The sequence below is a fragment of the Eurypyga helias genome, unplaced genomic scaffold (genome assembly GCF_000690775.1).
Source record: "Eurypyga helias isolate BGI_N326 unplaced genomic scaffold, ASM69077v1 scaffold8263, whole genome shotgun sequence".
Classification (NCBI taxonomy): Eukaryota; Metazoa; Chordata; class Aves; order Eurypygiformes; family Eurypygidae; genus Eurypyga; species Eurypyga helias.
The window spans coordinates 57,959-73,959 of NW_010239216.1; the positions used below are offsets into that span (position 1 = coordinate 57,959).

General features: G+C 41.3%; 1 protein-coding gene across 1 annotated transcript in view; it reads left to right on the plus strand.

Annotated features, from left to right (window-relative positions):
- APP (amyloid beta (A4) precursor protein) overlaps window positions 1-16,001 on the plus strand; it is a gene marked incomplete at its 5' end in the record, with an annotated part of 149,423 nt that overhangs the window by 47,876 nt on the left and 85,546 nt on the right. The window contains one exon of the mRNA XM_010148064.1: window positions 8,128-8,330. Within this exon, the coding sequence (XP_010146366.1) occupies window positions 8,128-8,330 (203 nt within the window). The remainder of the gene's footprint in view (window positions 1-8,127; window positions 8,331-16,001) is intronic.

Here is a 16,001-nt window from a genome sequence, read left to right on the forward strand (position 1 = left end):
GAAACAAACGTGTTGTAACAGATCCAGATTTTTCTGTTGATTCTCAAGCCGGCTGAAATAGGGCTGCGCAGGCCACCTTCACTCAGCCCTCTTCCACCACATTCAGTCTTAATGCATTTCCAACGTCAGGATTTTGAATATACTATTTATTCATGGTCATCAGGCTCACAGAACCTGATGTTATGTGTTTGCAGATGTGTTTACTTTCCTAGTTTTTAAGTTACTCTTTAGTAGAAATAATCGAAGTGAGAAAGAATATGAATTAAATATTATTTCTCTGTCCTTCTCTAAAAATGACATACTTCTAGCTGGTTCCTCCATCTGCCGAAGAAAACCGTGAGAACAGTATCACCAGCAAAGGCTTTGTTTCAGAGAGAAAACTAGGTCAGTTTTGGAAAAGTATTCCTGCGTATCAGTCAACAGGTACCTTCTGTGAATGCAGGAGATCAAATGTTGCATGCTATGTACAGCTGTCTTTTCAAGCAGATCAGGTGTGGAAAGAAATTTCTAATGATATAAAGTATACCCTCTTGTTCAGTTATTGGGAAAAAGATAAATATATCTGTCAGAAGCAGTAGGGCAAGGAATGCATGTTTGGTTTTTATATAAATGTTCTGTTTAAAAAGTACATTAAAAGATTTCTAGTGCAGATTTTCTTGTTTTCTATTAAAGTTAATGAAACTAGGCATTTTGAGAGGGGGGTTGTATGAAAAGTTTTTAAAAAAATATATAGTAAAAGGAGGGAGACAGTCCAAAGCACATAATTCAGTTGTTTGATAACGTCTGAGAACACGAGAGCAGCCCATGTGACATTTCTTGGAATAGCTTGCTTTTTTTCTCCTATTAGGAAATGTGAAAGCCTGCGACATAATTGCAACCTTTCATTAAAGGAAAACAGAAGGAAAAATAATTAGAAGTGACAAAATGAATGTCTGAAGAATACTAGGCAATATGAATTGCTGGTCCCAGCTTGCTGTGCAATGAGATGCCCATCTGAGTTCTTAAAACTTTAACTGTCTCTTAATAGGTGCTTATATATGTCCAAATACTGCATTGTTTCTTCTTTCTGTGAGATACCTTTTGACCAAACCTAGTATAATCCAACCCTAATTAAAATAATCAAGATAGTTTTTAAGCAGTTTGCGCTTTTGTGGTCACTAAACAGACAGACTAAAAACATTATTGCTGAAGTACCAAATTGCTGTGATTTTCCAGACTATGCTGCCAATAACCCATTTAAAAGATCAGTTACATAGACTGGAGGTCTGACACAACCCTTTTCTTTCCTGGCTCTGTGCCTAATCTCACAACTGCAGTGCAGTTTAATTCTTGACGTGCTCTTTGTTCCCACTTCCCCCCATACATCAGGAAAATAGGTCTTTATGGTTTAACTCTTAGACTTTCAAGGTGAATGTTGAAATCTTCACTTGGTTTTGACTTCCTTTTCCTCCCTGGAAATGTTGGAGGCCAGGCTGGATGAGGCTTTGAGCAACCTGGTCTAGTGGAAGGTGTCCCTGCCCATGGCAGGGGAGTTGGAACTAGATGGTCTTTAAGGTCCCTTCCAACCCAAACCATTCTGTGAGTCTATGATTCCTCTCTTCTACCCCATACAAAATTACTTTGGTAGTTCTTTAAATTTACTGCTTGGATACTCAGTTTCACATAGTTAGTACACTCAACTTAGTCTGGAAGCCAGCTAGTGTACCAAAGCCAAAGTTAAATAACAGTTTAATGAAACTGTTAAATAAAAAATACAGTGAGGTGGGTGCTCACATGCCAGAGTGCACTGTTGGCTTGGGTTTTAAGCTCTAAGTAGTTCCTGCATTGGCTCATGTGTTTAGTTAGTGGCACCATTCAGAGGAGCGCAGTGGTCGGCTCAAACACGGTTCCTGAGAAATCTCATCCTTTGGTCAGAAGAACTTTTATTGGCATGCAAGGTACAGAAAAATGTTAGGTGGAAAATATCCAGGCCTCTGATGTGCAGGTTTGTTGAGGGACAATTTGGTTTCTTGCCTATTAGCTTTCTGATTTGCTTTTAATCGAAAGCCTGGTAATTTACATCATCCCAAATGCACTCATCTTCTTGTTTGGATTCCATGCATATCCTGCTCCTGTAATTTGCTTTGTGTTTTGGTTTCGTGTTTTCTTTGAAGGCATGAGCCATACGGCATGTAGAGGCTTGCAGTTGGATCTGTCCATTGCTACTCCCACGGTTAAAGACTGTTGTGCTCTGGAGCTTTCCCATACACCAGGATAAATGTGTATCTCTGCTCATCATTAATCTTAATCATTAATTAAGCTAGACCCAAGCTGAATGCTTGACAATCCTATCCCACCACATTTCCTGAAGTTCATTTGGGGGAGGTGTAGGGGCTATACAGGGTGGGGGTTTTATGCTTTTGGGAATCTGGAGGACAAGACGTTGGAAACCAGGGTGATGGCACCTGAAGGAGTAAAGATAGCAGGTATGTAAATTGCCATCAGCTCAGCATGTGAGGCTGAAGGAGCACAGGCTGCAAGCAGTTGCTTCTCCTGGGTTCACCCCCACATCTGTGTAGAGCCCCAGTGCGTGTAGCCGTGCTCCCCACGGGCAGATGGCAGCTTGTTCCTACTGCTGATTGGGTTCTCCTGGAATCAGCTTTCCCCCAGCTCTTTGCTCAGGCTTGGTGGCTGGTGAAAACCACAGCCCAGATGGAATCTATTTGCAATAAAATACAGTTGCAAAGTGTAGTGAACACTAATCTTCCCAGATATTAAAAAAATCTGCGTCGAGCATCTTTTCCTTCTCTTTCACCCACTGGTGGACTATATGTTTTTGTTCAAGTTACTTTAGCAAAATCATGGTTTAAATACATCCAAATGGATGAGGGTTTATTGCAGACAAATGTAAGCCGCTTCCCCAAACTGAAAATTAGTCCACAGTTATATGTTATCCTAAATTGAAATCTTTGCCATGTTTTTGTCTGAAGTTAATAGATGCAGACAGAAACCTCTTTTTAAAACGTGGATTACGACGTGGCCCCGTGAGTTCTGAAAGACTGTAGAAAGAAAACTCATCGTTCTTGTCATCTGTGTTCTGCCTCTGTCCCTGTTGCAGGTTACTGGAATATTCTTACTTCACAGAGTAACGGGACGATGCACGCTTCTGAGTGACCCAGTGAAACATCAGTGCTGGCCCTTACTGCAGCGATGCGTTGGGAAAAGGAAGTTACTCGATATGCTTTACAGGGCCGTGGTTTGAACACTGCTTGTGTCTGCGTGCTTAGGTGCACACTAGCAGGAGCTGTACAGTGTTCTGACACCAGAAACATGCCTGTTGAAGTAGCCGGTATGTTTCTGTGTGTGAGTCAAGGGGAACCAGTTACCTCTTGGGCTGCCCGGAACCCCAGTGTGTCTGCGGCTTCAGAAATAGATCTGAAATCACCAACTTCAAATAACCTGTTTCACCACACATCGGGGTGTAGGTGATATGTATTAATGACCCCGTGTGCTAGTTGGATGCTTGAGAGAAACCTTATTTCCAAGATGGGGGGAATGGATTTTAATAATCCTGATGTGCAGAGGTTGAAGCAGAAGGTTCAAAGCTGTGATGACCTCTGTGTCCACCAGAAAAGGGAAGGGCCAGCCCTGCTTGCCAAAAGTAGCCACCGATGGGAGATGTAGATATACTAATATTGGGTGGAGGTTGCAAATATTTTCGTGGCTGTGTTCAAGCCTAATGATTTACCTCCATTCTTTACCACTGAACTGTTAAATTCAGATGATGATAATACGGCTTTACAAATGTGTGAACTTGTCAGTGTACCGAGTAGTTTTTTTGAGCAGCCTTAGAAAAATCCTGTCACCAGCACCACTAAGCTAAGGCGAAGTGTCAACTATTTCTTGTAAATGAGACACTGCAGTCTGGTGTTCATAAAACCCTGGCTGGGATGGTGTCAAGGGAATAGACAGAAAAAGCTGTCAAGGTATCGTGGTTCCAGGAGAAACAAGACTGAGTCATACTTGTTTACTGAAGAAGGTAAAATGTAATAATATTACTGGGAAGTAAGCACACCTGTGACATATATTAAATCAAACTTCAAGACTTCTGAAAAAAAATATCAGTGTCTGCATTAATTTGGTAGTAAAGCTTTGTATGAAAACCGTGGATTTGAACTGATAACTGCGATGAAAGGTGTGCAGAAGTTAGAGGCACTGTCAGGGAAACAGCACTGTGTTGGTGCCAGTGGAAAAATGTGGAGTGGTACCAGAGCATTTAGCACAACAGGGACAGAGCTCTGCAGACTGTGCAACAGGGAGGTTTTTGCCCCCATTTGAAGGGTGGATGCTTTATTGCAAATGTTTTAGTGTAAGTTCATTTCTTTCTCTGTTGGTCCCTCTTACATGCATGCTCTTTGAAGAAGAGCCAGGATGATAACAGTGGTTAAATCCAAGGAAACAAACCCAGCATACTTTTCTCATGTTTCTTACAAGACGTACTACCTTTGCTAATACTAAACCTGTGTGAAATCCACCCACTGTGTTCGTTTGCAATAGAAGCACATCGGGATGTAGCATGGTTTATACGAAACCTGCGTCTTCAAGCGTGCGGCTTAAAGTCCCTTGATGACTGGCAAACATTGAGGGGACCCCCTCCCTCCTTCCCCGAGGCCACAGGCCCCTGAGGAGTGCTGCTGAGGGACTGCCTGCTATAACCACGGCCTCTTGGGAAGTCATGGTCATCCTCCGCTTGCAGTGCTGAGTGTGGTTCCTGTGGTTGGCCCGTAGGAGCGTGTGCCCTGGGGGGTAGGCCTGCCCGCTCATTTCACTTGGGGTGCCACACACCTCATGTGAAACTGCAGCTGTTGTTGCTGTTATGGGCTTGCTGGATACCATCCCTGCCTGTTGCATGTTCGTGACCTTTGGTCTGTGATACTGTGCAGTATGGCTGAGCATGATTAAACCCTCAGAACAATGCCGGTCCAGTTAGTTTCTGGCATTTGGCTTCACTAAGAAGAAACTTGTTAAGAGAGCATAATGCACTTCCTCTCTATCCCCTTCTCTTTGGAGGACAGTACTAATAGGGGAAGAGACTAACTCAGCTTCGTATAAATAAAATAAAGTAGACAGCTGGGAAAATAATTACTTTTAGAGAAAGCCTGGAGTGCTTATTTAGGACCAGAGTGGTAGCTTCACACTTCGGTACAATGGGAGTTAAATAGGAAAATGACCTTCTGAAGTCCAGTTCAGGCATTTTAGTTCTATAAATATATAGCAAGGCTCTCATTTCCATTTAAGTATCTAAGGCAAAGCCACTTCTGTTTTCATTGTTCCTTTCTCTTGAAACTTGCAATAAAATTTAATCCTGTGAAATGCTGCCCTTATGATTGAGTCCTGCAGAATATGTTGCCAGCAAAAGTTAGGATTTTTCTAGGAGTTGTCAGAATAGTAGAAGGAATATTCCAATACACTTTTGTGCAAACTTTTAAGAATATTTTCAGGAGCCTGATCCACAGTGAATTGTCTTCTTGCATCCTGCCCCTTTCACTGTCACATCCCCTAAAAAATAAAAACAAACAACAAAAAAAAGAGCTTGTCCTTGATGCTGAGAATTTCCCAGCAAAATGCTGTAGACTGACACAGCAGTTGATTCCTTTTGTGTAGCTAGAACCAGATGGATATTGAATGTACGCATACAAATTATTTTTGAAGTGACTTTCCATGTGACTAATTGGCTTTCCTTTGTTTGTTTCATTAAGTGGTTTTTGTTGTCCTTTTTTAACTTTATGAGCTTGCCAGTATCTGAGAGTGATCATTCACATGAAAGGAAGAGGAAAAATAATTGCACTGGGTTTTAAAGCATGCTGTGTTTGTAGCTTAGGTAAGAGGAAGACAGATAGCAGCTTTCTTTAATGTCAAAAGGCATATGGCATCTGATCCTCTTGATCAAAACCTGCATTTCTTATACTTGGCATGCCTAGTTTAACTGTCTGTGGCTAGCCAAGACTAGAAGCCCCTTAACCTGAAGATCAGAAACAGATACTGGACTTATAAATCCAATTCAGTCTTGCAGTTGAAAGGTGATGATGTACACATAGCATTTCATGCTCATAAAAAGGTGAAATAGTAAGAAAAATACAGACAGAAGAAATCTGTCGTTCAGAAAGGAGTTACTAAAAACAAGAATAGATGATCTTGGACATACTAAAACTAGAATGGCAAGGGAAAACCACACAGTGGATTTGGTGAAATTTTTAAGCCAGTTCTTTGAAATCAAGAAATAAGGACAAAGAACCCAGTGGTTTCTGCCCTGTTTCAGTCGTTCTTCCATGTAAATAGAAACAGATCATCCTTTATTCAGACTCCTCTGCAAGTTGACTGTTACCACATCCATTTGTATAACCTATCTGGGCCTGAAAGCTTCATTATTGCTTTGTCTGTTGTGTTTCTGAGGGACAAATATTCTGTGGATAAAGGAATAGGAGATTCGTTCTTGTTTGTATAGAGACTTAACATTCTCCTAGTAGAGTCAGGCTTGTGGCATACAAGAGTTCTGTTGATACACTTTTTAACTTCTTACTATCCCACTGAGAAAGATTGTACTGTCCTTTTTGCTCTGAGTTCACTTCCAAAATTGTAGTAATCAGTCTTATAAAATGAAATATTACAGGCTTGGTCTTTGAAATGAGGAGAGAAGTTGCTACCTTGACATTGAAGGCTGTTTAAGGCTATGAATAAGATGCAAAACCACTTGTGTATGAAGGTGACAAAATGTCTGTTTGAATATTTAAAGATCATTTATTCATTAGGAGTGAATTTCAAGTAGAAGATCAGGTTAACAAACCTGAGGCCTTGCCGCAGCTGGCCACTGAATTAGGAAACCTGTCAAAAGCAACAGGAACAGTAGCAAAGCATCCATTTTTTTGGCCTATTGCCTGTGTGTCAGTCAAAATTAAGAGTGATCCCAGAAAATTCTTGACATATTAAGCCACCAAGGCATTTGGTAGTTAACTGCAGCATTCCCTCCTTTTGCCCAAGACTGATTGAATCCTGAGAATTTTAGGCAGCTATATACATTTAAAGCATTATGATGGATAACAGTGCTTAGCTCAGTAGTTTGGGGTTTTTTTGTGAGCATAGGGGTGCTTGTGCTGCCACCCTCTACACACCAGTACGGCGTGTCTGTCCTGGAGGCCTTGGAGATCAGCTGTACGGCCGTGTTGGCAGTGCAGAACACCTGAGCTGAGCTGGCTGTGCGCATTGGCTGAGATGGCAGCCTCATCGGCAAAACCGTGTGGCTTTCACCTCTCCATCACTGCTGCCATCACACAGAAGACCAGAACTGGGTCCTCTCCTTCTCTGGGTGTAAGATCCTGAAAGGCAATGTCATGGACACTGGTTTCAGGTGCCAGAATGAGATAAAAACCTCAAAGACAGTATCAACAGTTAACAAAATACAAGTTGAAGCATCACATGCCAGCTGTCTCTGCCCTGTGCTTTGTGAAAACACACACCCATGTGCGCAGGTCCTGTGGAAGTGGCTTTTCCAGTCGCACAATGCTACTTTAACCAGAACAAAAAAAACCAGCAGACAGTGTAGGCAGTTGCAGGAGACTTCAGAATTTCGTAGTCCTCTGTGGACAGTGTGCGAGGTAGTCCAGTGAGCCTCTGGGTGGGGTGCCTCCTGGTTGAGAAAATCCCAAAGAACTCTCTTGTTTCTGTATGGGTATCAGCTGAGTGCATTTTGAGCTAATTTGAGCTACTTTCAAAATAAAAATTGGTTTGTTGATGGCTGTGAGGAGCAAGTATGTTTGGAGTGTTATTCAGCTGTCAAAATACAGTACAGATGATGGGGATTCTTTTTCAATCCCTGTGCAAAAGGAGGAGCTGGAGTCTGGCATCCTGCTCATTTTCTCACTGCATTGCTAATGTTGACTTTTAGGGTTTTTTTAGCGTTTCTGTTTTATTAATCATTGGGATGTTCCAGAGTCACTGATGCTTTCTTTTTTATTTAAAGCAGGAAGAGGGGAGGGAAGGAGATGAAGAAACAGCTAACTTCTTGTCCTTACAGAGTTTCTGAATAAAATGTTCTCTCTTCTCTTGAAATCATTTTGTTACTGACACATTATTATAATTCTCTCTCTATAGTGAGGATAAGGTAGTAGAACAACAACCAGAGGAAGACGAAGAACTAACGGTTGTGGAAGACGAAGATGCTGATGATGATGATGATGATGGTGATGAAATTGAAGAAGAGACAGAGGAAGAGTATGAGGAGGCAACTGAAAGAACTACCAGTATTGCAACCACTACTACGACAACTACAGAGTCTGTGGAGGAGGTTGTCAGAGGTAAATCCATGGACATTTAGCTTGGGGCTAGAAGACTGATCCTGTTGCTTTGCATTTTTGCCCTTTACGACAAAAAAATGTTCCAAACAGCAAAATACCCTAAGTTGCAGCATCTTTATGCTTTAGTTTCTTTTATTTGCCCATTGCATCCCCTCCCTTTCCCTGCCCCATTACAAATATTCTTTGTGGGTGTCTATGAAGTGTGGTTGTTGCATATGATGTTGGATGGAAGGAGAAGGGTTGGTTTTACTTTGAAGTAACAGTAAATTAAATTTGACTGCCATATGTTGCAAATAGCACAGAAAAGGTATGTGTGTGGGTTATCGTGCACATTTGTTGCAGAAGGATAAGGTATATCAGCTCGAAGCAGGAGGTAGCACTAGCTGGTTTGGTGTCTTATATTAACAGCGGTGAATAGGCATTTTGTGGGATTTCTGTTAGATACTCATGTCCAGTATTTCTCCATGAACTAGCAATTCAGTGCAATTAGGTGAATTTAGAAATAACTGTGCAGAAAAGTGAACCTAACTAATGAGTTGTACTGGGCGTGGAGGAGAAGGAAATAGGAATCCATTGCCCCAAAAAAATGAAAACATGGAGTGAGAAAGAACTCTTCATTTCTCAAATTTGTTTTGCATGACATTTTGTAGTTATTAACATAACTGCATTTTAAACTTTGAATTTTACCCTAATCTGTGGACATCATAGCAACATGATACTTTTAAATGCCACATTTCTCTTATAATGCATATTTAAATGAATTAGCCTTATATTTCTGTTTTAATAAGTACAGTTCCCTATGATGTAAATCTCTAAGGTAGATACTGATTTCTCTGCAGTGCTTACATCTTTTCCAGTAAGGGCTGGGGATGATGGCAGAAAATGAGATTAAGGGTGACAGTTGAAAAGAAAGGAGATGGGACATGCAGGAGGCAGAGGCAAAACAGCAGTGTTTGGGGCAGTTGAGAAATGAGGCAGAAAACATCTGGCCTGGCGCCTTTCCTCTCTGGTGGCTTTCCCACTCCCTGCCTCTGGGCACGCTTGGGACTGACGATTAGCGGAGTCCCCCATTTTGCACGCGGCAGCATCCTTTTCTCTTGAACCGCGGTGCCGGTGTTTGGCAGAGCAGGTACAGAGCAGAGGGCTGCCAGCTAGGAATCGTCACTTGCCGGGTACAGAAGGGTGCCAGGGGATGCTTTGGAAAAAAACAAAGTTACTTCATCTAGGTTTTTGTGTTCAGTCTGCATGCAGATAAGCTCACTAATCAGAAGTCCTAATGCTTTGCTAAAATCACTTGCAAATGTTTCTTTCTAAGGCTGGCAGCGCAGTCTTTTCTGTTTCTGTCTTATATAACTGTGTGGAGTGTTTTGCTCAGTTATTGGAGAGCCATTTCAGTGAGGAGGGGGTGGGAGGAGATTATGTTTAAATCTTTAAACCAATTAAATGTATTTCCATATGTGAGCTTTCACCACCTGGGGATAAAACGCCTTGTTCTCACTGGTAAATGAATATTGAGGGGGGGGGAGGGGGAGGAAAAAAAGAACACTTGACTTTAATGGGATTTTGGATGAGTGGAAATGAGGACAAATTAGGTAGAGCGTGTTTCTTTACTGAGGTTGACATTTCAAAGAGGTTAAGATGTTTAGCCTTCAGGAAAACAGTGTGTAATAATACGAATGTGAAATACAAAAGAGGCTAACTATTGAAGCCACCTTTTAAGAATCCTTTAGAAATGTATACACATGCCAGCTGACAATGAACTGCTGCTGTCCTGTTTTTCCCAAGTCTAACATTTCCCACCCCAGGTGACTGTGAGTGAAATAATGTGTTGCTGCAAGCGAGGGGAGGCTCATCCTTTACCAATACGAGTTTTCAGTGCAGTGCTGCCACAGCCCTTTGGGCTTTCTGACCTCCTGGGGCACAAGGGATGCCGAGGCTGGCCCTGAGTGTGTGTGTGTGTGACAGAGCTGCACCATGCAGGGTGCTTGCTTATTTCTCCGTGTAGAAGTGTCCAAGTAGCTTAGAACCTTGGCCCTTGCTGCGCTTAAGCAAAACCTTCCTTCGGGGCCTCCCTGCTCCTGATGCTGGCTGATCCACCAGAAGGTCATGGAAACAGAATCATTTAGGTTGGGAAAGACCCTTAAGGCCATTCTGTCCAATGGTTAGCACTACCAAGTCTGCCACTAAACCATGTCACTGGTGGCTGTGTTTTGATGTCATGTGGCAGACGCAGGAGTCTGGTTTGTGCAGGTGTCTGTGTCACTGCTGGTGGGAACGTCGCTGGCAGTGCAAATAATAAAGGCAAAGGTGCCTTGTAGGCGACACCCGCATTAAGAAGTGGACCCTACTGTGGAGACACTTTGAAAGCCTCTCCCGATGGGTTTAAGTGTTGGAACTTCATTCCAGTGAGCATGACCTTTGTTCAGGCTACTTTTCCCAAGTATTAGTCAGTGCAGTGTATAAAATATACCCTAGGAAGGCTCATCTTCGCAGACCCTTTACAGCCAGTTTTATGTATGCTTTATGAAGCTCCAGCTGATGTTGTGTCATTAGCATTAAAGAGCTCAGCGGGTGAGTTTGTCCAATTTGAGAGGAGTTGCTTTTCGCATGTGAAATCAACAAAGAGCAACTGTTCTAAACCCATAAATTAGGATCTAATTGCGGGCTGGTACTGAGCCCTTTCTCCCCCAAATCAATGGAATGACTGCCGTCAACCATAAATAATTGAAAAGCATAAATGTAATGTTATACTTTAAAGACACTTGAGCTATTGTAGGATCAATTTGTCAGGCAATTTTATTTCTATGCATATTTTAACGAATAGCGATCAAAATAGCAACAGTAGAACCACTCACAAACTTATTTTCAGCGAAAAGGAAGTTAGTCTTGCCCAGAGGACCGGAGGGATCATTGGCAGGAGGACAGTAGTTTCATTCAGTTTCTGCAGCAACCATATTTTTGAGCGATAGTGTTTGTTACAAAATAAATTTTCCATAGCACAGTGTTCGCCAGTGTTTACTGTCCTGCCTTCCATGAGGGACCATCTTTATTACTCTGAGTTCATGTGGTGTAGGGCAGCAGACCCAGTTTAAACTTTCAGATATGCCCCTGCCGGGCTTCACATGTTAAACCCAGCCAGTGGTAAGTCTGAGGTTGCAGGGGTGCAAAGAGCGAAATCACTGTCAGGTCTGCATTTCTCACCTTGCATCACTAGGAGATGTTACCACTGAATTTGTGCTAAAGGAAGCGTGGGTCGTTTATGAAGCCCTGCAGGAAAACTGTGGCCCTTGACTTCTGTCTCTGCGTGGAGTGAGGGAGGGCACTGCTGGCCCGGATTTAAGCAAGGGAGTGGTTTGATTTCCGCTGTCGAAATGTGGCGGGCGGTGTGGATCTGCTCCCGAGGCATCTGGGCTCCAGGTGATCCTGTGCGTGACCGAAGCAAGTGGGAGTGCCGCTCCTGTCATGTGCCATTGTTTGTGATTTCGTTTCTGCTCTCCTTCAGCGCAGGAGGTGACAAGAAAAATCAGTCTCTCTTGGCGTGCAGCAGAGAATAAGCAATTTCAGCTTAGTGCTTCCCGCCAACATAGCAGTCAATCAGGTCTCATTTAAAGAGAGCGGCGGGGTCAGCGCAGCAGCCTGGCAGAAAATATTTGGCAGCTTCTCCGCATACCTGTCAGCAGATGCAGGGGATTCAGCAGCATCAGCTTGGCCTGCCGCGTCTGGCGTATAATGTTGCCCTTTAGCAACTGGGTTTGCTTTCTCTAATTCAGCTGGATTTCCTTAAACAGTTAGGAAAGAACTTAAGCAGTGCTCCGTGACGTGACATTTTAATTGTGTTTACAATCGGAAGTTGCAAACGAGAGATTATATCCTGGTTTCTTAGCAAGAGAAGAGTAGCCTGATGTTTGTATGGTAGCTTTATTGATCTAGCATGGCGGTTTTTTGCTGAAGATTTTTATGTCTAGAAGACTTTAAATCCATTCTGTGACAGCTACCGTCTTTTCCAGTTGAAGGAGGTTAACCCTGATTGCTAGACCCATCAGCTGTAAATTTTGGGATACTAGTAGTAGCATATATTAAATTAATTGGGCATTTTTCACCCTCAATAGCTTTGCCCCACTTTCTTCTTGGAAAGGCTATTATGCATGAAATGCTTTTTGTTAGATCTTCATTAAGAATGATAATCTACTCCAACATATGAACAACATCTGATAATATAAATCCATTTGGTCAATTTTAAAATAACTGATAGTGTTTAACTAGACATTATAATTTAAAGCACAGCTATTCCACTATAATATAATACTTCAAGATATGTTGCAATTGGAAGAAGTCTTTTTTATGATCTAGTAATTTGTTGACAGAAAAGCAATATATTATTTTGGGTCAAGGGCAAAAGTACTGAAATACTGAACGCAGTAATAGTGGTTTTTTACATAAGGTTGGAGTATGGAGAGTGGTTCCATTTGAAATGCATCCTGCCAGAAGAAATCTCCTGAGAATCTGTTTCACTAGAGAAAATTTCATTTTACTGTATTGAAGCAAAAATGAATAATTTGGTTTGCTGTGTAAAAAGACTGGAATGCACTTTGGGGCTAATCCTCATAATAACTGTCTTGCCATGTTATCATCATCATGATGTTATGTAGAAACTATACCTTTTCTAAAATACACAAATTCATTAAATTCAAGCTAGGGTTTTTTTTGGGTTCTGGCCATCAGTAACTATATGGCACCTTGGTTCAAAATGTAGTTGTTGTGCACAAGTAAACAGAAAATGTCTTTTCGCTTCTTTGTCACACTTCAAAATTGTAAGGCTTTGTATTCTAGCCAAGTATGCACTTACTTTTTTTATTATTATTCCAAATATCCCCCTCCAGTAGCTTCAGAATAAACTTGAGAGAGAGAAATTCAATCTTAATTGCGCAGGAAGGAAATTACAATTTCAGGGTATTTTCAAGTTTTAGAAGAGCTGTTCCTTGGTATTGCATTTAGAACACAGCATTTTGCTTTTTTCTTTTAACTTTCTGTGTAGAAAGTATTTTAGCAATTGTGTGGCTTGTGCACCAACTTCATTCCCAGAGTATGTGCCAGCTTCACAGCTGCCTCCTCCTGATTCCAAAAACCTCTTCTGAAATTAGCTTTTGTCTTTGAATACACAAGCCAAAATGTGGCTGCCCCTTCTAACCATATATTCTGAATGAGGAAGTTTTGTTTCAGTGAAATTATCTTTAAATATTCCCTTTTGATTAGTTCATTGAGCAAAACAGTATTGTGCCTTTTTGGAACATGAACAATATAACTAGAAGAAAATCAGTCCGTTTACTATTTAACTTGACTATTTTTTTTCTCAGCTAGTTAAAAAATGGAGACTAATATAGAAACATGTATAAATATCTTCAAACTATAGCTTTCAGATCCTGAACACACGGAAGCCAAAATTACTCCAATTGTAATATTCTGTATACTAGCGCGTGATAAAGTGGGGCACGCACCTCATGATGGATATTTGAGAGTTTTATTCCTTTGGCCTCTCTTGCATTAATTACTCTGTTCTTTACTGAAATCTAAACAGTAAAATTTAAGATTGTGATCCTAAGCAGCTAAGTAGTGGGTTTGGTCCTTGGTTAAGACTTGTTAGGATCCCACGTGGTTATGATACAGTTTGAACTGACACCAGCATAGGCAAAGCAAACCTGTGCCAGTGAGTTGGTTTACACCACCCGTGTGAGTTATTTGCATATACTTGACAATAACAAACTTCAAACTTATAAGGCGGGTAGTATAGTAAGAGTCATCAAAACAATGTATTTTCCATTACTGTGGCTAAATTAAAGAACTTGTAATATTTATAAGCCGTCATGGTGGTATCTTTCTACTGTAGCATTGAAGTAAAGCCAGTTTTCAGAGGTGTAAACTAAACATAGAACCCAGCTTCCAAGACAGGTTGGAGTTGGTAATCTGACTTCTCCTGTGTGTCCTTTTATTCTTAAATCCCTTCAAACTGAATTTCTGGTTTCAGGTTTGGGACTGACTGTGCCTGCATTTAAATGAGCTTAGTTCTCATGATCATGTAAATAAATACAAATCCTGAAGAAAATACTGAGTAAACTTGATGTTGACAGAGATAGAAGTGTGTAAATGCAGCTTTAATTCTGTCCCCCCATTAGGAGTTTAAATTTTATTTCAGATTCCTCAATTGAAAACGTTGGTGTTCACAGTGTTAGTCCCATGTAGGGGAAAAAAAAACCCATGGATTTGAGATTTTGAAATAAAGCAATTATAATTTCACTTTGATTTAAAATCAGTTTTCTTCAAGGAACAGAAAATAAAATATGGTAATGAATATTTTTAAATGCCATATTGTATATTTCCCTCTCTAAAAACTGATCATCAAAAGTATCTAAAATGTTTGTACATAAATTCTAATTAGCTCTACTTAGAGCACTTTTGTAAATGAGTGTTTATGGAAGTGCTTTGTGTAAAGCCACTATAAATCAGTGTCCGCATACTTGAAGACTCTGTATTTTCTAAGGTGCTGAGGTCTGTGCTTTTCAAAGAAAAAATAACCCAGTCGGTGCTGATCTTTAGTGTAACTGACTAGTTTTCAGTATATCACTGTAACTATTAATTTGAAAGCAACCCAAAAGCTCTCCACAGCACTCCTTCAGGGAATGGTCTACCTGCTTCGGTAGAAACAATTCCTTGCTTCAAGAGGCTGGAGTAAGAAGCTTGGAATGAGGAAAGTTGAGATCTGTTTTCCTGATTATCTCATCTCATAAAAAAATTTGCCCTACCTAAGGTTTCAGAGAAGGAAGGTATTGGCAATGGTAATCTTTGGCTTGGGCACAGAGAAGATCACAGAGATTTTACTGTTGAAGAACAATGATTTGATAAGTGCTCAGTGTCTGAAAACAGAATTTAGACCGCTTGTGACCCTGGGTTGTGGCAGAGGCTTTGTCCACTTTTAGTTTTGTCCAGTTTCATGGAGCCAAAGGCAAAAAGCATATTTGGACTGGGGAGAGTGAAAGAGTACCTTAAACAAAGCAAAGCTCACCATTAATGCTGTACCTGACACAAATTACTTGTGATTTCAAGTAAAACTCAATTACACAGTGGCAAAAAGTAACTCATCTTTTAATCAGTTTTCAGCCACAAGATTAATACATGAAGCAAAGACAGCTTTTAATGTTTTGATAAATCATTTAGCAGTGTATGCTGCCTGCCTGCTGCTAATCTTTGTGAACATACCCTAGCTCATCCATCCTAGGCGTTAATTGCTACACTTGGAAGCAGTAGAAGGGGAAACCGGTGTTTGGATTAATAGCCTGAGGAAACCTGTTTAATTTCCCATCTCTTCACTTCGTTTCCCTGTCTTCTCAGATGAGGTGGTACATCTGGGGGTCAAAGGCAGTGGCTGTTTTCTGTCAGGTCAAGTGGTGGTGCTACAGAGAGGCATGGGAAGAGCAACTGGCCCACCCACAGGAGCAGCGGGACCATTCCCCAAGCACTGAAGATGATTTAAAAATGTACCTTTGCCCCGAAGCAGGGGTGAAGGAATGCTGTTCTGAGCCTACCACAGTGAACAGACAGTGGTGGTGACACGGGGAAAGGGGTGACAGCAGTGAGAAGTTTCCCAGGCTGGTCCGTCAGCGTACTTCCTTCAGAGTG